Consider the following 27786-nt stretch of genomic DNA (forward strand, 5'->3'; position numbering starts at 1 on the left):
CAAAGACAGACAGACTTGACGGACCTGCTAGTGATGCAGCAGAAGGAATCTAAACTCCCAAGAAGGGAGGTTCCGGTGTTTGACGGCGATCCTCTCGCTTTCAGGCCATTTATGAAGGCTTTTAAGCACAACATCGAGGACAAAACCAACAGTGACGAGGATCGACTGTACTTCCTGGAACAGTATACTGCTGGACAGCCAAAGGAACTAGTTCAAAGCTGCTTTCACATGAATGCCACGACTGGTTACGAAGAAGCAAAGCGCCTGCTTAAATATTGGTGATGATTTCAAAGTCATATCTGCATACGTTGAAAAGGCTTTGAACTGGAACCAAATACGAACAGATGATGGAAAGGCACTTCATAGCTACGCCCTCTATCTAAGAGGCTGTGGTAATGCAGTTCAGGACCTCCCATACAGGTCAGAGCTGGACTCGCCATCTAACATGAAAAGACTTGTTTTCAAACTCCCATTTAAACTTCGAGAGAAATGGCGGTCTGCTGTATGTGACATCACTGAAAGAACACAGCAGAGACCTACATTCCATGACCTTGTTCGGTTTATGGAAAACCAGTTCAGAATCATTCAAGATCCCGTCTTCGGGGATATCCAGGACCCTGCCGGAAGCACAAATGAGAGAATATCCAAAAGAGACTTACCATATATGAGAGCTAGCAGCAAGAAAAGCTTTGCTACGACTGTTGTGCCCAAGACAGAAACCAACAAGAACCCTAATGCACGGGAAGGGGCAGACAGACTAGAGGGCAGTCGTACAGCCATGGACGCTTTCGTCAAGCCCTGTGCTTTTTGTAAAGGAAATCATGTGATGGAAACATGTGAAATAATAGCAAAGATTCCCCACAAGGAGAAAATTGAGCTGCTAAAGAAAAATGGACTGTGTTTTGCCTGCTTGGTCAAAGGTCATATGAGTAAAGAATGCAAGAAACGTCTCGTGTGTCGTTCCTGTGAGAAGAAACATCCCACGGTCTTGCATATAGAGAACTTTACTCCAGGAAGTGCCAAGCCAGCAGCTAAGCATGACTCAGACACCAGGAGCAATTACATTGCTAGATTTTCATCAGCAGCCCAAACAGTGGACAGAACCACAGACTACAAGTTAGCAGTGGTACCTGTAAAGATAAAGGCACATAAAGGCAGCTGTTTGATAGAAACCTATGCATTTCTAGACCCTGGAAGCACTGCTACCTTTGTCACGGAAAACCTGATGGAACAGTTGTCCGTCCGAGGAAAGAAAACAGAGATCTTACTCCGAACAATGAGTCATGAAAAGCCTGTGAAAACCCAAGCAATAAGAGGACTGGAAGTCCTGGATGGAAGGCCTGGATGGCAACAGCTTCATAGCTTCAGCAACAGCTTCATAGAGCTTCCTGAAGTCTTCACACAAGATGCCATTCCTGTCAGTCAAGAGAACATTCCTACAGAAATGGACATAAAAGGATGCTCTTATCTAAAGGGGGTCCAACTAAGAACCATCAAGGCTGAGGTAGGCCTATTGATCGGTGCAAATGTCCCAAAGGCTATGGAGCCACTGAGAGTGATCAATAGCCAAGGGGAGGGGCCCTACGCAGTCCTAACAAGCCTAGGTTGGACTATAAATGGACCACTCTGCAGTACTGCACCTATGGATGAGCATGGTTGACCACAGATAACGTCCAATAGAATATCAGTGGCCAAGCTGGAAGAGCTCCTGATACACCAATATAACCAGGACTTCTCAGAATTGGCCTACAATAAAAAACAAGAACACTCATTTGAAGATAAGAAATTCCTACAAGTGATGAACAACTCGGTCAAAAGGAAAGAAGGCCACTACGAAATACGACTTCCGTTCCGCCAGGATAACATCAGCCTGCCAAACAACAGGAAAATGGCGGAACAAAGAGTATTAAATCTTGCCCGCAGATTCCAGAAAGATGAAGCCTTTCGGAAAGACTATAATGGCTTCATGAGTGATGTCTTGAGGAAAGGACACGCAGAAAGAGTGCCAGAGGAACAGCTCCCTCGGAAAGATGGAAGACTGTGGTACATCCCTCACCATGGTGTCTACCACAAAAGGAAAAAGACAATCCGGGTGGTGTTCGATTGTACCTCCTCATTCCAAGGAACTTCGCTGAATCATGAGCTGCTACAGGGTCCTGACCTTACGAACACCTTGCTGGGTGTACTCCTCAGATTCCAACAGGAACCAGTAGCAGTGATGGGGGACATCGAAGGAATGTTCCATCAAGTAAGAATACCTATACATGATGTGGACTTCCTCAGATTCCTGTGGTGGCCAGACGGCGACACCAACCAACCGCTAGCAGAGTACCGGATGACAGTGCATCTCTTTGGAGCGGTCTCATCCCCGAGCTGCGCCAATTTCGCACTGAAGCGGACAGCCGATGATAATGAAGGAAAGTGTAGTGCTGAAGTTCTCAACACCATTCGTCACAACTTCTATGTAGACGACTGCCTCAAATCTGTCCGAAGCGAGAGCCAGGCAATCTGTCTGGTGAAAGAGCTCAGATCAGTATGCACCACAGGTGGATTTAGACTCACCAAATGGACCAGTAACGGCTCCGATCAATGGCAGCCCACTGCTCCCTATATACAGGGATGGGTCAAATGCAGTAGTCAAATTTCGTGGATGTGTAAAAATGTATATGACAATAAAATGGTTTCTTCTCTTGGGTTCATAGCACCAGTCATGCTGACAGGGAAAGGAATACTGCAGGACCTGTGCAAGCTGAATTGTGGATGGGATGAATCGATACCAACTGCTTACACAGAGAGATGGAAGGAGTGGCTTAAAGATCTTAACCTGATTTCCAGTCTAAGAATCAAGAGATGCTTTAAGCCACCAGATTTTGAAGTTACTAGAGCACAGATGCACCACTTCTGCGATGCAAGTGAAAGAGGTTACGGGACAGTCAGCTATTTGAAGCTGACCAGTAACAACGGACTACCTCACATGGTGTTTGTGATCGGGAAGGCAAGAGTTGCACCTTTAAAGGTGGTGACAATCCCAAGACTGGAGCTTGCCAGTGCAGTCCTCGCTGCTAGGATGGACAGGATGTTAAGGATGAGAGCTCACCACGCAACTCCTGGCCCATGGGCAGAATCACGGAAATCTTCCCCGACAAAAAAGGACATGTACGTCGAGTCAAGATCAGGACACAAAATGGCACCTTGGAAAGGCCCATCACAAAGCTGTGCCTTCTACAGAACATGACCTGATGAGACAAGTCCCTTTGCCCTTTTTCGTATTTGACACCTGAAGAGACTTTAGTTGAACCTTTTCTCTCTTTTTTCTTATCCTTTTCTCAAGAACTTTTTTTTCTCGTTGAACCTTTTGCCGAAATCTTATGAACTTGTTTTGCGAAATGGACTCGCGGAAACTAAATGGATTACATTTTTTGGCTTATTGTTGAAATTCCATGGACACGTGATAGTCTTGAATATTGTCACAAAGGACTCTTAAGAATAGGCTTCCTATGTATAAATGTATGAATTGCCCTATACCGGTCAATTAGGGGCCGGAGTGTAGAAGCCATTACTCTGATTTGTGTTTTACCTGTACATTCTATACTTTTAAGGAAATTATGGTCATGCTACTGATTGTACATCGGACCATGCTGATTGTGATTTGCTGTTGAGCCGGTTGGGACGTTGCTGCCGAAATGGTTATGACGCAATGATGACGTCAGGGGGCGTTGGCTCTTTATGTAGACCTCACCTGAGGACGTGCAGGGGTGTTCGTTCGACTAGAGAGCGGAAGGGCTAACTATTTTCAAGCGCATTAAGCATTAAGCATTAAGCATTACGCATTACGAAACCGCATTAGGAGACAAAGCGGGCTTTTCTGTTTAAGATAATTTCCATGTATGCTTCTGATGCTGTTCTCGAATAAAAGAAAGTTTCGAAGTGACACTACGAGAGAATGCGCGTTAATCGACCGACCGCTCCTACAGTTAGCCTTCAACGGTAGCTGCCAACCGCCGGCTCAGCGGTAGCCGTGTTGAGAGCCATGTTTGGGCAAAACAATCTTGTTCATGTGCTATGAACGAGTGCTATTTAAAATGGAATGGGCAGTGCCATGACATGACTTGAACAGATTTACCCCCAACATTTTGGACATTCATGAAATGTTGGTACCTGACCATGTATCTCAAGTGTGAATGTTTAGACTGCTATAAAATCAGCTGTAGATATTCATCATCCACAGAGGATGGATCCTATTGTTTTTGCTTATTGTGTGACCACCACCATCAGGCCAACATTTCCACTTGCACAGGTAAAAACAAGTTTGCACCGTTTTCATTTGGGTCTCCAATGAGCTTTCTTCTAATATTGCTCTCAAACCATAATCTCCTAATTCAAATAAACCCTCTCGTTGTGCCACTTTCTGAATATTTTTTATTTATCCACACAAATGGTATAGCTGTAATCTTGTATCTGGTTGATTCTGTCCAACACTTTAAGCATGTGGGATGTGATGAACATCGCAGCCTTCAGGGACTGCTAGCAGGGCTTTAGACTTTTGTCTTGTTACTGTTTTTCTTGGCACATGTACCTGACGTGTAGAGAAACACACACACCGATTTTACTTGTAAACACCCCGAAACAGCCACTGGAGCTGTTGTGGTAATGATGATGAATTTACTAGAGCTTTTCACCATGACTTTGGCAAACTGCCTTCAAATGAAACACCCGAACTTGTGATCAAGCCAAGTTTCCAAACTGCTTTTTTTCTTTCCTCATTGGCTTCCAAAGGCATAATCAGGCACAGCTTATAATATGAGACTTCAACAAATATTTATTAAATTACTCGAACATGGTAACAATGTAAGACTTGTATATTTATGACTCTGTTTTAAACCACATTGTGTTGATATGTTAATATCAAATATTCACATAGCATCCATAGCATGAGTTACAATTAGCCAGTTAATCTGCACGCATAAAGGTGGCTACAATGGAGGCTACAACGTATTGGTTGTTTTTTAAGTGTTTTTGTCGGTAGAGGAAAGAGATTGAAAAATAACTTCATCAATAATTAATCTCATCAGTTTATCATCACTATCAAGGAAGATTTTTGTCATTTTCAAGATGGCCAGTCACATAAACAGTGAAACCTTTACTGTAAATGCCAGGCAGCGGCCTCGCACGCCTCCTAACTTCAGTACTTTATCTGTTCTTCTCTTCTCTTTATCCTTTTCGTTTAAATCTCTCCCAACATTTCACTTGGCAAATGCACCTCCCCAGCTTTTTCTTCTTTGCTTTCCTTTCCCAGTAACATTCAAGTGCTCTCCTCCTCCCGTCTCTGTCCTCCACCCTCCTCTTAGTGTTTCCATCACCTTACATAAACCCCAGTGAGGGGGAAGCCAAGACAAGAAAAACATACCCGCGAAGAAGGATTTATGGAATGGGAACCCGGCGATCCCCAGCAAGTGGGTGTGTTTGAAAGTTTGTGGATGAAGGTGTTTCTCTGACCCTCGATATACACTCATTAGTCCTCGCCACAGCCCCACACAACAGAACACAAGCTGAGCAGAGGAATGGTGGTGATTGACCTTTAACTGCACTCTGCTTGCCATGCTGTTAAAGCTGAATACTTTGGCTTTTATGGAAGAATCTGTGCAGAAAATACACATTATTGCTTCTATTCCAATTTGGCTTTCAGATGTCCCATATCATTTGAACCCTATCCACAGAAAGATGGTCCAGAATGTTCAGAAATATGTTGAGATCTATCTTGCCATTGGTCTTTTGATTGACATTTGAATGTTGCTTTGGCATCCTATTCAGCTGTTATTCTAAACAATGCTACTAGATGAGATCATGGAAGTAGCCTTGATGACTCTATTCTGGTACATTGGTGCATTGCTCCCACACAGTTCCAACAACCACTTCAAAAATCGAAAAAAGGTATTCATCATTTTTCCCAAAAAAGTTAGGTTGTTGGTCTGGTTTTGCTGTGAGACGTTTGTTTCTTGACAGACTGATTAAAATCGATGCATCATTTGTTCGTACATTCATTTGACTGTCTTTACAGATTGTCAATGACAGTTGAGCTTTTAGAATCAGGATGATTTTGGTTTGTCACTGAGATCTGGGACCATGGCGACAGTTCTAAACAAAATTCATAGGACCACCACACGGGTTTTAAAGCAGCCAACAGTAAAGCTAAGACTGGTTTCTGACCTCTTGGATTAGTTCCACAGTTTACATAGGTCAGTTCATTCACGGCTATTTCTGCCGATTGTAGAAACAATCAACCAATCAGAGCAAACAGAGGATTTAAAACAAGAGTGTCATCTCTCTGTAGCTCTGCCCTCCCACCAGCAGCTTCTTCTCTGCTGCAGCTGCTGTTTTGGCTGTTAGTCTAGCGACAGATAAGCCTCTGGGGGAAAGGGACAATATTTCTTGGTCTCCGGTGCAGCCAGCATATATCTGCAAGACACTGAACCCCGGGCGCGTCTCATCAGCCCACAGCTCCCAATAAGCTAGCGATGGGTTAAATGCAGAAGTCAAATTTCGTATATGTGTATATGTATATGACAATAAAATCCTAACTTTAACTTTTTATATGGGGCCACGACTTCCTGTTCCATATGTTGCTCATTGCTTACAGTTCGATTAGCAACTTGAGATGCGAGACTCGAGTTGAGAGACGATGTGTACAACCGGATTGTTTCACAAGTAGCCTGTTTACAAGCTCATTTTAAACCAATTCAAAGCTAAATCATCATCAGACGATAACTGGCGAGTGCTGAGACGGACTGTTTATCTGTGTTCAACCAATGCCCGGTCAACACAAACGGAAACCAAAATTCTTCAGATATCAAAATCTTGTCCCAATGTACATAAAAAGACGACCATGTTACAGTAACGAGAGTAAATGTAATGTGTTGCTTCGTTGCTTGGTGAGAATTTAAATTGCAGACGTCATTGCAGATGAGCTGCCATGTAAACCCAAAGACCTCAATGCATGCAGGAATGGGTGATTACTTGCGTCTGCACTAGAAACGCTAGGTCTCAGTGGATTGTAAACGAGAGCAGGAAGGTGTTTGTATGTTAGTTTTACAGGTGTGTTTGTATGTTGGGTGTATCGTTTTGAATATTGGAGTGCATGGCCTCTATGTATATGCAGCCATTTTTGGGCAGTGTGATTCCAGCTATTAACTGCTGATTCTGAAAGATTTTTCTGCCAGGACATGGGTTAATAGGAAACACATGAATGTGCAGCATAGTGGAGGCTGTCTGTGGTACAGCATAGTGTGTGTGTGTCTGTGTGTGTCTGTGTGTGTGTGTGTGTGTGTGTCTGTGTTTCTGTCTGTGTGTGTGTGTGTCTGTGTGTGTGTGTGTGTGTGTGTGTGTGTGTGTCTGTGTGTGTGTGTGTGTGTGTCTGTGTGTGTCTATGCATTCTTTAAAGACTCATTTTCATTTACTCTGGCCCAGACAACTGGGGCAAGAAAAACACAGAAGAAAGTATTTGCGTTAGAGCAGAGAGAGCTGGCAAGTATGCAGGCTGTGGAGCTGAGCGTTCATTTTTCCTTTTCCTACCCACTGGATCTGGACCACTTTTTATTTCACAGTCACATTACTGGGTAGCCATGTACACAAATACACAGCAGTTTGTGAAACTAAACCAGAATACTTTCATTGCTGTCCTCTTGGATAAGTTCTTGCCGTGCCGGCCATGAAGATGGTGAAATAAAATCATCCTTAGTTACTTTACATATTTTGACATCTTCAATCTTAAAAACAATATTGCAGTCAGCTGTGGAAAAAGCAAGTCAGAATCATTCATGTACCTCATTTTAATCATGTTCAGAAGGGAAGCGCCCACTACCTCTGCGGTGCCATTCAGAGATGGCGTGTTAGGGCTGTACGCTATGAGCATGAAGCTAAAACAACTTCCCCAGCTAGAGCAGCAGAGCGTAGGACAACGGGCAGTGCCTCTGGGGAATCTGCTGCTCGCGTAGCGGGAGGCCCCCAAGGTGCACCGGCTTTTCTCCAACACACCGGTTCATCACAAATCCTCCTGTTCATTCGATGGCAATCGAATGAACAGGAGGATCGAATGAACGCCGGTCGTGTTCACACCAAACGCCGCAAAATCTCGTAGCGCCGGAGAGGGGGCGTGGTTTATCGTCCTGGAAGCCGTTCACATGGCCGCCATTTCTTTCCGCTGTCAACCGTGAAAGGAATAAGGACAATTGCTGCTTTGTACGTGTTGTGGAAGTCCCTCAAACATCGGAATGCCAAACGCTGTCATGTCTGGTTCATAATATTGTTCAGAGGAGCTCCGTGGATTTTATCGAGCTGTATTCACTGTGTCTAGCAAGCCACCAGTCGCTGTTTACTACAGCTGTAGGAACACAACATAAACTGATTTGGCTGTGATTCAACGGCAATAAACCGACAAAAAGGGACTCCGAAATAACAACATAATGATGCCGATTTGTAGGTTACTGGTCTTCTCAATGGAGCTCTGATGGATCGGTGCTAGGCTATGCTAACATCGTAGCAGCTCCACCAGCACTCAATAACGTCACGTAGACGTAAATACGGCAGCGTCTATTCATTGTTTGTACCGTATGGTTTACACACACATGTATACACATAGTTTGGTCCGGTCTCTGTTGATATGAGGTATCGTAGAGCTCTGGGTGAACACAGACGGCTACAGGATTTATTTCCTGATTCAACAACGGCAGGAAGCCAGTGATGACAGGGGGAGCAACTCAACGCTGATAGGCTATCGCGCCTCAGCGTCACGCGATTATGTCGCTGAAGTTGAAAAATGATCGCGCGTTGGCGATTTTGCGGCGTCCACCGCGTCCACCGCACTGCAATAACGCGTCCAACGCGTTATCGCAAAATCGCGGCGCGCCACTCTCATCGCGTCTGTGCATAGACTTTGTATGTAATCTCGACGCGCGTCAAAAAATCAACGCGACCGGTGTGAATGCAGCATAACAGTGTTGACCTGAGGGGGAACCAGAGGGTGGGCATGAAGGAGACCTACGTTTGATAAATGGTTTGGACTGTCTCCACATGCTGTCAACACCTCGCTGAGATCCAAACTCAATGCGAGCCAGGCCACCTTGATGTGGTCTGGCTGATCGGATCCCAATGCGAGCAAGATCCGATCTCGGAGCGTACAGACTTGACATTAAATGCGTCCTAGCATGATCAGATGACCAAAGTCGCATTGTAAAGACAAGTGTAACCACAACTTACACTTGAAAGGATGTGGTCATGACCACAAAAAAAACCATTAATATACTATACGTTAGTGAGTAAGTTGTGATCTCAGGATAACAAGAATCCTGTGATTGGTTTCTGATGAAACATGGTGCAATAATGCATCGCAGTGCTGTGTTCCACCATTATTCAGATGACACTGATTAGCTCAGGGTTATGCTACAGTGAAAAGATCAACACAAGGTAACATTGTACTGTGACCTTGTTTGGTCCTTTTAATTCTCTGAGGGGGCTTTCGAGAAGTCCACTTGTCTAGTCTGAATCGGAGAGAAATTCATACTTTTGATTTGTTTTCTATTTAGCCTGGTTTGGTTTCACAGTGCACTAGTTATTGCAGATCAAATAAAGAAAACACATTTGCTGAGGGGTGTAAACAAAGGAGCAGGGTCCAAGTTTTTTCACTTTGACTCGACGCTGATCAAATGCGCACGAATCCCTTCTCCTGAAGTTTATCTAGAGTGACTGTATAAGCGTCACTCTTTTTGTGGACTTCATTTCTCATATTGTGTATATTCACCTCTGCCCAAATGTCAAGCAAACATCAGACTTCTGCAGAAGTCCCAGTCAGTCCTCTCCCACTTGTGTTTACTTCCTGCAATTGACTTTGTGTCAATTATGTTTGATTATGTTCTCACTGCAATCAAACGGAATCTGGGTTTGTTTGGCAACATTCTGACCTCGTAAGCGGCCTCGGATTGGTTGTTTTGGTCCGCACTACAGTGGCATTTCTGTGTTCACAGCTACCCAAACGAATTGCACCATAGTTTGATTAAAACGGACTAAATACCTTCATTGGTAGATTTTCTCCATCTTCCTCTCCTCTCATTTTTGTCCTTGTTGGGTGCTGTTTTGCTCCACCGATGGGCTGTATGGATTTCCCCACCACCAACACAACGACAATGCTGAGTACAGCAGCAGGCTGCAGATGTTTTGACCCAGGCCCGTCTGTATCCCACCATGTTGGTTTTAATAGTTAATCCAGACTGGATTACTTTAGAAACCAGAGCAAACAGGGTTCTTTCCTTGTTAAATAAACGAAGTAGCCTCTGTATTAACAGGTTTCTACTAAACAAACACTGAAAATCTCTGGAAAATCCTTTGTGTGTGTGTGTGCATGTGGATACTGAGATGTTCAACTGGAGCGTTTTCAGTCTCTTCCTCCCTGTTTCTGTGAATTATCAGGACGCTGCAGGGACAGAGGAGTGTTTGTTGGTTGTAGATGTGGCAGCTCAACACAGACTTGGCCACAACACTGCATTCCTCCTAAAATCACTGGAAAGTATAGTCAAGTTCCAGTGGGGAAGTCTGGATGAAAAAATATGGAAAAATATCTTCATGTAAATAACTTCTAAATCCTCTATTTACTCGCATGTATTCACTCCTATCCAACAAATACCAAGTCAGGCTCCTCACCCTCTCAAACACGCACACACACACACATATATACATACGCATCATAAAGCAGCTTATTAAACCGTCAGCACCTTCTCAGCTCAGGGTGTTCAGTCGGCGACACTTGAGGCCAGACTGGCTGAGATCAGACATAACGGGACCTCCCTGCAGGGGGAGGGGTCAGTGGTCGTGACCCCTGGGCCTCTGGGTCATGGGGTGAGGAGGCGTGGCTCTGTCAGTCTGATTCAGTCAAGCCAGTCTGAGAAATAGAGCAGAGTCATGAAGCACATGGCTAAAACTATTTCATGTTGTTGACTTGATTTTTCAGGAATCAGGTTTCAGCAGAAAGTGGGCAATATCCACGTTACTGAAGTGCATGTAAACACAAAGTGTGTGTGCTGTTCTTTGATAGTGACAGTACTTCGATGGATGAGAAATCAGGGAGGAATGTTGTGTTTTTGGGAGAAGAGTGCCTGGTTGATGATGATAGAAGACGGTATGAGCAGCAGGGGAATATAAATGGAGGAAGAGAAGGATGAAGAGCTGCAAAAGTGAGTGGAGTTGAAGTAGAGATGGCTGAGATCACGGGTTTGGGATTGGACCAGTTTAAGAAGCAGATTTCCACTCTGGCCTGTTATTTAGGGCTATGGTATCTGCAGTTCAGAGAAACAGTTCTGTTTGGCTTCAAAAGTCAGATTTGAGCTCATGTGAACCATGAAATGTCACATCCACAGGTCAGCCTCCAGAGTTTAACTTTACTGCGTTCTCTCTCGTCTGACTACCACTGTCACTACTGTGAATGCACTGAGGACGCATGGAGATCCGGTCACTCAGACCACATTCAGTGGTGGCACATGGCCACATTCTTTTAGTGGTGTGTATGCGACTCACACAGAGAGTTGACCCACAACAGCTTGTGTAGCCGTGGGTTACGTTGCATCTATACTTTATGAAGGTAATGAAATAACAGCAAACACTTTGTTACTTCCACATTGCCAACAGCAGCTCTTCACTCCTTCCATTCTTACCTTTCACAATAAAATACCTATACATAGCCTATACACTGCATCAAGAGGCTACTAAAAAAAACAGCTGTATAGATATTCACCAGGTTCACCACCTTAGCTTAGCATGCTAACATTAGCTAACTGATACAAAGTCCAGCACTAAGGCTAATGGAAATGTCATTAGTTCAGGTATTTGGTCATAAACAAAAGTATTGGACAAAATAAAATGTTAATGCCAGTTCAATTACATTTAAAAGGTGCATAGTACCTAAAACCAGTTCTGCCAACATGAGTGCTACATGAGGGATCTCTAATGTTAAGTCGTTAATGAATTGTGAACTGTGGTTATTTGATTTCAATGTAAGAAGAGATGTTCAGCAGTAGAGCTCAATAAATGACAGGACTGAGGAACAGGAGATGACTGTTAGGAGGTCTGTGTGATGCAGAGAACAGCTTGTCGTAGGTGATGGAGCGTAGTTCACTGTGATACGCAGACTGTAACAGCTGAAGTGTTGATGGGACAACATGACAGTACAGAATATGTCCATAATCAAGGACAGACAAGAAGTTGACTGAAAAATAAGACTGATATCCTAGTTTAAGCCCAGTTTGATTTTTGATTTTTTTGTTAAATGTTGAATATTTTATTTTTGTTTATATTTTAAGAGTCAGCAAGAGTAGTGTTAGTGCCATTAATGGTAGACAAGTCTTTTCTGAATTTAGTCTGTGATTAAGGAGTGATAATTGGAAAGCTTCAAAGGCAGACTGAAGAAGAGTCTGTAGAGGAGGGTATATTTAGAGTGGTTTCATCCAGAATGATTGCTGCCTCTTTCAGTTTTCAACAATGCAAATAAGTATAGTTGCTGCCTGTTTGTCTTTATGTTTTCTTTGCGTTTCCCCCTTTCCCATTTGGTCCTCTTTCTATTGTTGTGTGTGTCTATCCCAATGCAGAGTCGTTTAACGATTTCATTTTTGGGGGGGAGGGTGAGAGGATCTCTATTAAAGGACAGCCAGCAGCTGGCCACGCCTGCTAAATCCTCCACACAAAACCCACCCACCAGCTCCATCTGCTTCCCAAGTGGAACCCCCTGACACTCACACACACACACACACACACACACACACACACACACACACACACACACACACACACACACACACACACACACGCACACCTACTTGGTGCTCTTTGATCCCAAGAGAGCGGAAGTCTACATCTGTTCTTAGTACATCAGATCGCTTTAAAACAACGAATCCCTTGTTGGCTTAATATGACGTGTCAAATCACACAGCTTGGTCAGTGCTCTTCTGCGCCTGGCAGTGACGCAAGTTTAGTTCGTTTATGCAACGCACACAACAGCGGCACCCTGTGCACAGCAACTGACGTAGTATAAAGAGCAAGGTAGTCCTTGGGTGGGACTGGAGGTGGACGGATCAGACAAACTCAGGACTCTCCAGCAGGAGACTTCGTGTCCCGTGCAAAATGAAAAGTAAACGTTAACATTTTGTCACATTTTGTCTCGTTTGACACTCATTGGTCCAATGAATCAATCGCATCTGTTCCTAAACCTAACTAAGTTGTTTTATTGACTAAACCTAACGACCTGTGAAGACAGAAGTTTATTTTGAAAAGACACTCTACGTGTAATTGACACACTAACATGTCCAAAAGCGATGCTAGAGCGGTACGTAGAGGTTCATAGTTTGAAGCTTTGAAGCTTTGTGCCACTGACCAAGCTGCCGGATTTGATGAGAATGATGATGACACTGCACCTCCTAACACAGAGGTACAGTGCTCAGTGACCTTGACTTTGACAGATGAGCTGTGGCTTTTAAATGTTGTCACACAACAAGCTATTGACCTTTAGTTAATCCTGTCATTTTGCAACGAGGAAGAACAGGAGGAAACGCAACTACAGACCACACAATGTTCCTTAAGAAGTCTTAACTTTATCATATCCGTCACAAAGGTACATGAAATGTAACCGCTGCATTTAACCCATTCTTAGCATTAGGATGCAGTGGGCTGTTATGAAGTACCTTGGTTCAGTGTCTCAATCAAGGATATTTGGATATACGAACGATAGAGGAAGAGGATTGAACATCCAACCTTGTGGTTAAAACACTCTAAACCACTGAGCCACAGTCAGCTTCTGCAGGTCATCGACGACTTTTAAATTCCTTTCAAAGCCCTTATGGAAATGTCACATGTATTATTTGTCACATGTGAGCTGGACATTTTCACAAGTGACATATAAATGAATACATATCGATGAAACCTTTATGGCTCCATTGGTCAATTTCAGCTTTTATTTGAGGGGCTCTGGATATGCAGCTTTTATGACAAATGTAAGATTTGTTTAGACCTAGAACTAATTCTAAAGGCCCCGTACACCCATGGTAAACCCACACAGGAGACTGTGTTGGACTGATTAGACCTCTGCAGACGAGTACAGATCTTTCGCACTCGCCTGTTAGCTTTGGTGCATCTGTTAAGGCAGGAGAAATAACACCTTTATTATTCTTATTCGTACATGAAGTCTGGTGAGCTCACACTATTCAACCTAAGCAAAAGGACGAACGAGCCAGAATGACTGACTTGAACTCAAAGCTCGACAACCAACCTCGCAAAGCTTTCCCAGTGCACCAGACAGCAACGCTGTTCTTGTTTTCACCCATTGAGTCCGTCTGTGAGTCATCATCACAGTTCATGGTGCATATTCCTCAATACATTTAAATTGCAGTGTAGTATCTCTGCCAGGAGAGTCAAGCTATCTCGCATTCTGCCTCAGAAAACAGCATAATATGTTGGGTGCCCAGTTATGGCTGCATGCTCAAGGACCTCTCGTGGTTGTGGTGACTCATACGTCCTTTTATTACCAGTTTTATACTGCCATTGACTGCCTGCTGACTCGTCAGGGGCAGCGATAACAAAGCTGAGTGCATCGCCGATCCCCAGTCGCTGCTCTGCACCCAGAGAAACTGTGGGGAAACAGTTTTCTCACTTTTCGTGTTTTGGACTGTCAGGCTGTTAGCGATCTGCTAATGAAACTACCAGTACACATACTGCTGTACCTCGCCGCTGCTGTACAGCTAAGCGGGCAGACAGCTTTTTCAATTTAATTTTGTTTTTGGAAAGATTCTTGCCGATTGACTGCATTCGTCGCTGCTTGTTTTTACATTTTAAAGTCTATTGGTATTCATTGAATCACAGCCCATATGCTCATTACTGTTGATTTCAATCTGCAAGAAAACATGAAATGTGGGATGTGATTGCTTTGGTGTTTTTTTTCTACAATGCCAGTTTCTACAGATTGTGTGTTCTGTCTCTTTTTCTGTTTCAGGTGGCTGTTGTAAAAAAGAAAAAAGATGAAGACAAGAGATGGAGGATCCAGACGAATGGAAGAGCCCCAGTTCTCTTTATTTATTACCTTCACAATATGTGTGAGCGTGGGTGTGTGTGTGTGCGTGTGTGCCGTGTGCATGAGAAAGAGATTTAGCACTGGGTATAGATATGAATGCATGTGTGCATTATGAACGGTACCTAAGATTTCAGGCTATCATTTGCAAATCAAATTTGTTTTTCGTTTTTATAAGGTTCCAATAACTCATATGTTGTTATCACAGTTAAACAAAAGGACTTTACTATTGGTACATGTGTTTTGTGTTCGTAACTAACCTCCTATTTAAGAATGTATATTTGTATGTATGATATACTCATCAAGAAACTATATAATGGACAATTTTAATATCGCTTCATCTTCTCACGCCAAGACACAACAAACACATAAGAGGAGACATGCATACAAGTAAAGCTATGAATCAAAAACAATGCAGTCGGTTAAAAAAGAATGATCCTTCAGAGTTCCATTTCAACTTTCTTACCAGGTTTAACTCTAATTTATAGAAGCCTAATAATAATAATGGAGGGATTTCAGGTGGTGCAACACATCCTCTGGCTGCCATATTAGAGGTCCTGATGTTGTTTTACATTTTTATAATTTGTGATAATGTTTGATCTTGTATCTTGTTAGCTGACTAATTGTGCTCATTTTCAGGTAACTACCACCATCAACGAATATGATTGAAACACTAAAGCCTCAAGTAGGTAAATAAGTAGTAAATAGAGGTTAGTAGTTGGAAAACAAAGAACATCTTGTTATTTGGCAGATATTTCTCGTTCTTTGCCTTTCTGTTGGGCGATTTAGATACTTTACCTGAAAAAAAGTGATCAGATCAGATTCATGTGTGCAGACATCACAAACCTATCTATCCCAGGACGAGCGTTGGGTTATGAAGCTAATAAGACATAGTGGCCAAACAGTGGAACTTTCCCATAGAAAAATGGTATACATTGCGATGTTCCACGCTGCAGTCATGCCAATATATTTCGGTCAATGGACTGTTATTGTCCTCCATGCTGTTCTCCATAGCGCTCTGCTTGTAGCAGCATGGATTCTGTTCACTGCTTCTGTCACTCTGGACTTGAAATCGTCGTATGTCACGTTGCGAGTGTCTCAAAAGACATTGAAATTCTATTTGAGCAAATCTATAGGAGTCAGAATCAAACCACTTCCAAATAATGTTTGAATTCAATTTGCAAACATCACATTTAATGTCTGGCAAAACTACAAAAGTATGACCCTGGTGGTGAAAAAATGATATGATTAAATATCTTTTACATTTTTCCAATGGACCTCCATGATTAACTAGAACTGGCTGAGATGAGTTTTCTGTTGCAACTGAAAAGTCTTTCAAACATAAATGATCTCTGCTGGAGATGTTGAAGGTGCACACATAAAACAACAGGGACAGCACCAACCAGTGTGCCGTACCGTAATGGATAAAGTGTGTGCGTGTCTGATAGAGAGGCGTGTAAGTGCTATTGTGTGTGTGAGTATATTAAACATGGGCAATAGCTGAGCATCGGGGCTTCCATCCATGCAAATGAGCTAATGTACAAACGGTAAAACACCAAGGCAATAGGTTGAGTGGCCTATTGTTTGATCCAGCCCACGACAATCCTAATAACCATCAAAAGATCTGCAATATTTTATTAAAAACAGATGATCTATGGCAACAACTTCAACTTTTTGTTAAGCTCATGAGTCAAATGTTAAGATTGATCCAGAGCTTTTCGTATCTTACAAATCAAAAAAGTGTAGGGATGAGTGCTTTTCAGTGAGTGGTCGTGTATGTGCAGTGTGTGTACTGGAGGTGGTGTCACCACCGACACATGCTCTTATGGCGAGACTTCCCCGATATGTGTGCCCCTCAACATCCTACACGTTCGAAATGTTTTGCAACTTCTTATGACGAAGGTCAAATGTATAAAGTAGTATCATCTGCAAAGATGTTTTTACTCTTTCCTTGGATGTTTTGTGTGAAAATATCTGAATATTACAAGCTTAGATGTATGGTGATAATTGTGAAGTACTATCAATACAATGGCTTCCTTTTTATCTATCAGTTTGAAATTGACTGAAACAATAATATCGGCCCTGAACTGTTGATAAGCCGAAGAGATGAGGCCGCAAATGTGGCGTCATGGAGAATTGGAAACTGTTGATACTTATCATGTCGCTCCACGACCTATCAAACACACATACACACACACTCACACACACACACACACTCACACACACACACACATTCATCATATAGATGTCTTGCCTTCGAAGGTAACCTTCCTGCACCTATCTGCCACAATACAGCATAACCCTGCAGCCCCTCCATGCCCCCTCGTGCTGGTATTTGCTTTGCAGTCTGTCGCATTCAAAGATGGCAATTTTTCATGTCTATGTTAATACATCACTCATGAAATGTAATCATTCCCCCATTCCATGCCAGCCAGGAAGGATATTTTTACAGCACCGAAATGCATTCCAAAGTTCAGCTGGAGGTAATATTCTTCAGTGGCAGTCTGAGTGGGTATCTCCGGCCAAGCAATTGTGTGTAAATTTACAAATCGATATTTTTCTAAAGAGCTCATGGACCAGAGCTTCATTGATGAGCAATATTGGACGAACATTTGTCAGGTGGCTGGGATGATACGACCAGGTGGCTCTGGTGCTGCAGGTGTAAATTTACGGTTTTCTAACCATAAAAACACAATATGTTGTGTGTTGTTTTTTTTATCAATTTGCTCATAAAAACACCTGAGAAAGTACAAATTGAGCAAAAAAAGGTTTCCACGCTTCGCAGAGATGGAAGAGTTGCATAGAACAAAAACAAACACACTTCGTGAATAAATCAGATGGAACATGAGGCAGGTGACTTCAACATCAATCAAGCTTCCGCTCCGACTGAAGAGATGAATGTTGGCGCCAGACATTAACAGCACCAGATTGGGGAATTAGCTCAACCAATAGTTTACCTCGATGAGTCCCAACCCATAATATTTGGATAACAGTAGTGGAGGGAAACGCATATAATTTGCATTTTCTTATGGGGATTTTCTGGAAAGTCGGTTGCATTTGTGTTACATTTGGATGGAAACTTGGCTTTAGACTGCTGAATATTAATATTGGCTGAATTTTGGAATATATTTTTGCACAGAAGATAGACTGTGGATCTGTTCCCTTATCTTTGACAGTAGACACTCGAGTTATTTCCATACATGAACTTGTGTATCGGCCGATACTGAGTACCGATGTGATACCAGTGCGTTAAAAACACATTGCCGCTTTACTGGTGGGGACGTTTTGCTCGTTCTGGCTTAATTTTGGGCGCAGCGATTTATCTGGAGCGAGGAATGGAACACTTCTTTCTTCTCATCTCTGTTGAGAGTTGCACTTGCCAATCATGCAGGATGTACGGATTGGGGTAGCGAGGGACACATGTTGTTGTTCCTGTACAGTGTAAAGGAACTGATAAATGATGTGACAACGTGATGTCTGATTGATGCATAAACTTTAGGCTGCATCTGATACCAGCATCGGTATCGAAAGAAATCTAGTTAAGATAGACGTGAAAATATCTGAATATCTTTAAAGTAGAGAGTAATTGGAGTTTTTGTGCTTTGGCATTTTACCATGACTGTGTTCCAGTCCAGCTTCTTCAACCACAGAGGCAAAATAAATGGTCATTGGCTAGACTCTCCAATAGCATTTTGAAAATGCACTTTAAAGAAAAACCTTTTGCCCTACATTCCAGCCTGTATGGTTACGTTTATGCACTTGCTTTGCCCTTAATGATAAACAGATATGAGTGCTTATACTGTATATACAGTATATGTAACCTTTATTTGCCTGATGCAAAGCAAACCAGTCCTTAGAAATGTAAATTTCGTCCCTTGTTTCAAACCTTTACCACAGATTGAGGAGAGCTCACAGAAATGCTGGACTTGAAGTTATCTCGCGGCTTGTCAGTGTCATCCTCAGGCTGTGATTGTGCGGCAGAAACAATCGGGGAGGAGACGGGGTGGGTAATGCCAGTAAAGCGGCGTGACAGAAGAGGGTTAATACCATCGAGCTGTGCGAAGATTGCCCAGCCTCATGTGGCTTTAAGGGATTGCAGGCAGTATTAGCAGCTGAATAATTCTTTTTTGGCATGTTTCTCCTTGTGCATACTTTCGGCGTGGCACACATCGCTTTGTTTGCTCCGAAACACTCTTCTGTGGAGCTTTGTTAGCCACAGTTCGTTAGTTAGTTGTCAGTACAAAAACTTATATTTTTGAGTCCTGTGTGGGCAGAGTTTCTGAAGGCACTCTGTTCAATCTTGAATGTTCTTCATAGATTTCAATAAAGTCCAGTGAAGGAAATACTTGGTGGAATTGCACATTTAGCACTGTGACAAGGAAAATGAGAAATAATCTCAACAGAAATGTCAACGGGGGAAATCAATAAGGTGTTGACACATCTTCTATGAAGTGAAATAGTGATGCTTCCACTATGTTCGTACACAGGGTTGGAAAGGTCCTCTTAATGCCATCAAAGAGATATCATATATGAATAAAGATATAAGGTGAATATAAATATAAGGCATCTATTTTTGGCATTCTTTATCAAAGTGGTATCGGAAGGAAAAACATATAGGTTGGATCCATCGTGCATCCTCGCTGTGCTCAACAATGACTGTGTTTGCAACTTTTTTTCAACAAAGCTTCTCTCACATTCTATCTCTCTTTTTTGTATGCTGCACTGAAAACACAGTGTGTTCTTTCACAAGTGGTTTGGAAAACAGAAGTGTTGTCAGTCACTTCACCGAGTGAAACACTATAGTATACAGTAGAATAGCTGTTGCATTATTTGTTACGACCTGTATGTAATGTTATTATGGAAGATGTAATGTCCTTCTGTAAATGTTTAATGTTGTTTTACCTGAAATAAAATGTATTACTGCTTCAGATGTGTCTGTAAAGCTGTGCCTTTGTGGCTGTAGTACAACATCTAATGTTGCTTTGGGAGAGGCTGGGATTTTTCGGTTGGATACTTTATAAGGCTTGCTGACTTTCAAAGTCGCCTACCCCAGCTTTAGTCTGAATAAGTTGCAGTTTGACGGCATGAATACTATTTGTAATTTAGCAAAGTAATCACTTTATGAGTCATGTCAGTAAAAACCTACCAGTCGTAAAAACTTGCGTTGTAGTCAGCTAACATAACATTAGCCTGTTTCACAACTAATTGTTTGTGTTTGGTCAGATTTTAATTGGCAGGCTTATAACAAGAAAAAGGCCAACTCTTAATTTCGGCCATGTGCATCATTGTTTAGTGTCCCCTGGAAACAGTTGCTGTGTGACCATGGGAGAAGTTTGCCTTCAGGGCAATCATCTTGAAGTGATCCGTTACATATCTTGTGATCTCAATATAAAGGCATTTTCTCAAGGAAACAACTTCTTATTTTTAAAGTATATTATTTGATAATCATAAGGAAGCAACTTTTTTTTTGACCACGAATGAATTAACTTGTGATGTGAAGATAAGAGATAAAATGGCCGAGTGGGAACTCTGTAGGAGAGCTGATTATCGATGACAGGTGATTATATCGACACTGCTGCATGCATTACATGTGAGTATTATTCCTATTTCAACAGCATTTAGCTGTGTTTCAACCGTCCTATTACAACTATGGGTACTCTCAGCTTTTATATATGGGGTCAGATCAGTCTCAATAATTGCAAATGCACACAGAAAGATTCACAAATGCGCACAGAACAATTCACAAATATATTCCAAAGCACACATGAATAAATTACGATTCATATAAATGTAAAATAAAATCACAAATATATTTCTGCATTTGTATGTATTTCTGCAAGCTCAAATCGTGGCAGCGGCAGCTAGTAGAGGCACTTCCTTTTGCAAGCTGCCACTGTTTTGGTGCGGATTCCGCGGTAGTTTAGCCGTTATTTGTCGTTATTTGACATTATGTGACACATTTTTACATTTAGATGAATCGTCATTTATTCATGTGTGCATTGGAATGTATTTGTGAATCGTTCTGTGTGCATTTGTGAGTCTTTCTGTGTGCATTTGCAATGATTGAGACTGATCTGACCCCATATTTATACCCTCCAGTTTACTTTTTGGGCTTCTATAATGATCTATAGGTTTCTCCCTCCTCTGTCCATTCAGCATCATTGCAGAGCAGTGAATTATGGATGGGTAGCCTCCTCCATCCATTGATATGGAGGAGGGTCCTATTCTAAATGGGAGTGCAGCACATGGATAGCTGTAACCTGTAGCTTGTTTTTAACAGAACAGGAATTAAGCTGAGATCAAATACGGATCCAACAAATCAACAGATGATACGCATACACATTGCAGCTTTTACATTTTACAGAATGTACTATTAAATATATCTGACATCTTAATGATATATATGTATATCCTGAAATAAGTGAGGATTACAATAATTTAAAATTTCAATTTGGTCCAATTACAGTTCCAAATTAGTTTTTTACGACTGATTTATCCATCTCAAAGCATAGTAGTGGCTCTGAACGACACAAACGCACACTGGTATGATCCTTGAAGATGCTTAGCAGACCTGTACATCAGCATTCATTCCAATAACAGTGCAGAGCTCAACTGATATGAACCTCTGCAATCCAACCAAACATGGGGGAAGATGCAGGCCCTCCCTAGTCCCCCCCTCCACCCCCTCCGTCTGGTAGGTCCTACTGAAAGAGAGAGAGAGAGAGAGAGAGAGAGAGAGAGAGAGAGAGAGAGAGAGAGAGAGAGAGAGAGAGAGAGAGAGAGTAAAGCTAGTAAAAGTGAGACTGACATAAACAGGAAGTACTTCAGTGCAAATGTGGATGAATCCCATTGTAGCCTGCTAATAGTGTGAAGTGACACAGCTGATAATCGTCAAATAAATGTATTTAATTCGATGTAATTATTTTGTTTTGACTTTTGACAGCTATCAGTAGTACCTACAATGTATTTTAGTAGAGGCATGCTCAACAAAACTGAATTGCTTTTTCATCAGCTATTCAATTTTTTATCTCTGTTGTTTCAATTTCATTATTTTTGTTTTAAGAATAATTTAGTTTGTCATGCTATTTTAAATAAACATCTCATTATTAATATCCCAAACGCAACTCTACACACACCACATATATTTTAACCATGCTATGTTTCTATTAACTTTATCTCATTAAATATGCATGTGACATCAAGTATTTGAGTTTTCAAACATATTGAGTACTATTGAGTTTGCGACATTAGAGGCTTTTATTTAGAATGTTTTGACCGGAAGTGCTTCTGAGCGGTGCCTAACTTGATTTCCTGAGAACGACAGAGAGAGAGAGAGAGAGAGAGAGAGAGAGAGAGAGAGAGAGAGCGAGAAGAACAGGTTTGAACGGAGACTGACACCGTGTCGGGCAGACCGAAGACTGGAGCGGACCCGTTGCTGCGGGAGTACGGCTCGTTTTTTTTGTGGATTTCAACCGGAGGAGCCGAGGTTGTCATTACATGTTGGGGGTTTTTGTATTCACATTCTTGTATCAACTCGGCGCGGAGGGAAGCCGAAAGGAACTGTGGAATTCGGCTGGAATAAGCTGCTTTTAGCCTGCAAATAAACGCCAACAAAGAGCCTTCAAGGAAGTAGGCTGCTGCTCGGTGAGGTAACGTGAGTTAGTGAAGTAACAAATAGAAAGTAGGCTACTGCGGACACTGTCTCCACCATGGTGCACTACAGACTCCTCCGCGCGGGTTTGACTTCACTGTTCTCCATTCTGTTTCTAAACGTTAACGGGCAGTACGGCGGCGGGGACCGAGGCATGTCCATACCGGAGCACGGGTTCTGCCAGGCCATTTCCATTCCGCTGTGCACGGACATCGCGTACAACGAGACCATAATGCCGAACCTGCTCGGTCACACCAACCAGGATGACGCGGGGCTCGAGGTCCACCAGTTCTACCCGCTGGTCAAAGTGCAGTGCTCCCCGGATCTAAAGTTCTTCCTCTGCTCCATGTACGCACCCGTGTGCACGGTGCTGGAGCAGGCGCTGCCCCCGTGCCGCTCTCTGTGCGAGCGCGCGCGGCAGGGCTGCGAGGCGCTCATGAACAAGTTTGGTTTCCAGTGGCCCGACAGCCTCGCGTGCGAGACCTTCCCGGTTCACGGCGCCGGGGAGCTGTGCGTCGGGCAAAACATGTCGGACCGGGCGGAGCCAGACGGTCCCGGCCAAGACCCCACTGTGCGCACCGACCACACAAACGGTCAGTTCCGGTGCCCGCCCTCGCTCCGGGTCCCCCCCTACCTGAACTATCGCTTCGTCGGGCTGGAGAACTGCGGTGCTCCCTGCGAGCCCCAGAGATCTCACGGGATGATGTACTTCAGCGAAGAGGAGCTGAAATTCGCGCGGATATGGATCGGCATCTGGTCGGTGTTGTGCTGTGCTTCCACGTTATTCACCGTGCTGACCTACCTGGTGGACATGAAGCGCTTCAGCTATCCAGAGCGGCCTATCGTCTTCCTCTCTGGCTGCTACACCATGGTGTCCATCGCCTACATCGCTGGCTTTCTGCTGGAGGACAAGGTGGTTTGTAACGACAGGTTCGACAACGACATGAGGACTGTGGTGCAAGGCACTAAGAAGGAGGGCTGCACCATCCTCTTCATGATGCTGTACTTCTTCAGCATGGCCAGCTCCATCTGGTGGGTTATACTGGCTCTCACCTGGTTCCTGGCGGCGGGGATGAAGTGGGGCCACGAGGCCATCGAGGCTAACTCTCAGTACTTCCACCTGGCGGCCTGGGCCGTGCCCGCCATTAAGACCATCACCATCCTGGCCGTGGGGCAGGTGGACGGAGACGTGCTGAGCGGGGTTTGCTTCGTGGGCATCAACAGCGTGGATGCGCTGCGGGGCTTCGTCCTGGCGCCGCTGTTCGTCTACCTATTCATCGGAACCTCCTTCCTCCTCGCTGGCTTCGTGTCCCTGTTTCGCATCCGCACCATCATGAAGCACGACGGCACCAAGACGGAGAAGCTGGAGAAGCTGATGGTGCGGATCGGGATCTTCAGCGTGCTGTACACCGTGCCGGCCACCATCGTCATCGCCTGCTACTTCTACGAGCAGGCCTTCCGGGAGCAGTGGGAGAGGACGTGGATCGGCCAGACGTGCAAGACGTACGCCGTGCCGTGCCCCGTCCAGAGCCACCCCAACATGAGTCCCGACTTCACCGTCTTCATGATAAAGTATCTCATGACGCTGATCGTGGGCATCACCTCCGGCTTCTGGATCTGGTCTGGGAAGACCCTGAACTCGTGGCGGAGGTTTTACACGAGACTGGCCAACACTAAACAGGGCGAGACCACAGTGTGATGTGGTCTGACCCCGTCCCTCACGCAGACTGCTTGGTGACAAATTGAATGATAATCCACTTCATTATTTTCTTGTGATTTTTCTCAGACTTACAGAATATACTTGGTATGTTTTTTAATGTACATATACATTTGTGAGATTTTTGTAAGTATATATTTCTATTTAAAGATTTTTTTAAACCTTTTTTTTTTGTAAAAACACCTTTTTTCATACTTTGGACATAATGGAATTGTACTGACAAAGAGCCAGCTGACCATCAATGATGCCGCGGTCTCATGACCTGACTTACTGTGGACTCCGCTGGGAGTATTTCACATGGAGCTTGTGTTCAGTGGACTGCCTGTGAGCGCCGGCTCTATTCTGAGCAGAGTCCCGTGAAACCCAAGTGCTTCCTCGTGGCTCCCCGTTATCCCCATTAACCCGCTGTAGTTTGTGTCGTCGTTCTGAAGGGAAATGTCAGCAGTACGGGACGAGAATTGGTGTGCAGGTTGAACATGTGAGTGGTTGTGACAGATGCTTGTGGTCTGGAGCTCGGGCTCCCGACAGTTCTATCATTCCTTTCCAAATAAAGCACACGTTGTTATGCTAGGTTAAAGGACCACGCCGGTGTTTTTTGACTTGTGTATTTTTACAATAGGAGCTCCTCTCAGGCAATACTTTTAATTCTGTCTTTCTTTTTGTTGAGCTGCAGTTGGTAAATGTTGTTACAGACACTTTAAAATTGGGTAATTCTGCATAGTTACCAACATGACTGCTTAAAGGGACAGTTCTCCCCGAAACATTTTATCAGCTGTAGAGATGTTGCCAATATAAAATGGTCAATATCTCCAACACTCAGCAACTCACACCAAAACAATTGATTCCCGGCACAATATGAGAACAATTCCACACCTCTGACCTTAATGAAAGCAGATAAGAGTTGACTGATGAATTCAGCTGGTGGGAAGGAAAACACATACAAACATATGAAGCGGTTTTGGTGTTAAATGAGTATATGAACTACAAGGGTCTGAAACATGCTGAAATACCGGTGTGTTGCTTTCTAACAGTGATTCAGAGCAGCATGAGTATGCACTTGTGTTCAGTGAACTTGGAATGAAACAACCCGCCTGCAGAGGGAATGTGAGTTGCTCAAACACACGGCAGGCAGACACAATCAAGTGTGTGTTAAAGCACACTGTGAACCATGGTGTCTGCACACAGGGCCATCTCAGATCATTGGACACCCTTTGGACTTGTTTATTACCACCACTGTTTATTTAGCTACCCAATAATCTCCCCTTCTCTATTACACAAAAGCAATAAGAACATCTGATTTATTTTTTCCTCCATAAGATGTTTGAAAGAAAATGAACCACAAACTATTGATTGTTGACGAATAACTTCAGTCATTTTGTCTGTTTTCTGACATTTAAAAAAAGTGGTTAATTGTTCAAATAATTCTCATACTAATTCATAATGAAAATAGCCAGATTGTTCGTGTGAGATAAAAGGTGTCAGTGAGAAATATCTGCTCCAACCTTCACATCTTTCACTGCTCAGATCTCCATGTTTACCTGCAGTTATTTTAACACGATTCAGAGCTGTTGTCATTTTGACTTTTAATGCCAGCAAAAGCAAAGTTCAGCAGGATTTGAATGCGTTTCAGGGCGTAGCATGGGAATGTGAGGCGTATAGACGGTTTCGGTGTCGAGGTCGTCCTGGTTTTAAAGAGTATTAAGGATCAGATACCTTTGTTAAGAGAACGCAAGAGTCTGAGTTGAGGTGATGTCAGATACTGAACAGTGAATGCACCCGCATGTGTTATATTCTGTTATATTTCTTTAAAAGCCTGATGGCACAAGGGATATAAGTTTGAAAACTATCTTTTATAATGACTGCAACATTTATAGAATAAACCCTGTAGAATAAAGGGTGTCCAAACCTCAACACGGCACTATACACACGCTTGTATCTGCAGTTGATAGAGGTTGATTGATCATGCACATATCATAAATGTTTGTAACAAAGCCTATTTTTGATTCACTTGTACGGGCACGTTTAAAAAAAAACAATGTTTAAACTTTTTGGAACCCGGAGCTTGAATATTATTGTTGTTGAGAGGCGACCTGGGGAGCTCCTGCAGAGTAATGTGATGGTGGTGGGATTGAGAGCAGCTGGCATGTAACCCCTGCAGGAGAAAGGAGGCCTTGTGAGGAGGCGCTGAGCGGCTGCTGGCAGTGCAGCTCGCCTCACGCACACATCAGGACTTGTGTTCTCGTCAAACGCTCTTCCACACCGCGCTTCCGGTTCATAATAATCCTTTCATTGTGCTGACAGCTCTACAATAGTCGCAGCTTTGAAGTCATTTCCTTTTGCGTTTGCTATGAAGAGAACCTTTATATTTATAAAAGAAAAGTCGTACATACACACATTGATTGCTTTATGAGAATAAAAAAACATCTCACCATTGCAACTGTCAAGCTGTTGTAAAATGTATTTTTTCCCTTAAATTGGTATATGAACAGAGATCTGCTGGTTCAGAATTATTATTATTATTATAATAAGTCTATCGTAACACAATACTCACATGCCATTGTGCTCTGAAAGGTCCTCTTCCTGTCCGTACTGGCTTTGATGAGATCCTTCTTACATCTCAAGTGATAGCAGACAAACCACCAGTCCTCATTCTGTGCATTCTTCTGAAGCTGTTGTGAAGCTTTAACTTTCACTTTAGCATTTTCAATGCTATTATGCTTTTCAGCTCAAAAGGAGGGAAAGCAGCACAAATACGAAATCCTGTCCTCGACAGAATGAATCCTATGATCCCAAGTTGATTTGACTAATCGTAACTGCTGAACGCTCAAATTACCTTTGACTTAACTTTGTGCAGACGGAGGACTGGATTTTGTGGAGACCACCCCTATGATAGATAGAGAGATATAAACTGTATTCATCCCCAGGGGGAAATTAGTTTGGAGCAGCAGCAATTTACAGAGTAAAATATAACGTATGGAATGCACAATATCTACAGTACAATAAAATAGCAGAGCAGATACTGAATTTGAAGGAATAGATTAATAAAAAATAGAAATGCACAGTATATACCATGAATAGAGTGGTATTAATTCAATTAACAACTAGTACACTAAACAACCTGGATGTTACCAGGTCCCTGGGCTGAGGGAGGTGGATGTTTACAAAGCAGGCTGGATGGTGAAAATCTGTGGCGACATCAACGTCTGACATCAAGAACACAATTTGATCAGCCACAGCTTACAGACGACTCATTTGAGTCGTCTGTAAGCTGTGGCTGATCGCAACATGAACAACCCAGGGACACATACATTGAACATTTGACCT

The 27786-nt window shown here is 43.1% G+C and overlaps 2 protein-coding genes across 3 annotated transcripts in view; both read left to right on the forward strand.

The window, feature by feature from the left end:
• The window catches only part of cdk14 (cyclin dependent kinase 14), a 203506-nt gene extending 183493 nt beyond the window's left edge, over window positions 1–20013 (forward strand). For both annotated transcript variants that reach the window (XM_079275678.1, XM_079275679.1), the window contains one exon: window positions 15020–20013. The gene's annotated coding sequence lies outside the window, so the exon portion shown is untranslated. The remainder of the gene's footprint in view (window positions 1–15019) is intronic.
• Window positions 20014–22525: 2512 nt separating this feature from the next.
• On the forward strand, window positions 22526–26842 carry fzd1 (frizzled class receptor 1). Its single transcript, XM_079275274.1, has one exon. It carries the CDS (start codon window positions 22804–22806, stop codon window positions 24442–24444), a length of 1641 nt encoding a protein of 546 aa, XP_079131400.1. The 5' UTR covers window positions 22526–22803; the 3' UTR covers window positions 24445–26842.
• Window positions 26843–27786: the final 944 nt, after the last annotated feature.

This window comes from Melanostigma gelatinosum, assembly GCF_949748355.1.
Source record: "Melanostigma gelatinosum genome assembly, chromosome: 9".
Lineage (NCBI taxonomy): Eukaryota > Metazoa > Chordata > Actinopteri > Perciformes > Zoarcidae > Melanostigma > Melanostigma gelatinosum.

Excerpts from the sequence above, each read along its gene's own strand:
- fzd1 (XM_079275274.1), top strand. The coding sequence starts at position 22,804 with ATGGTGCACTACAGACTCCTCCGCGCGGGTTTGACTTCACTGTTCTCC.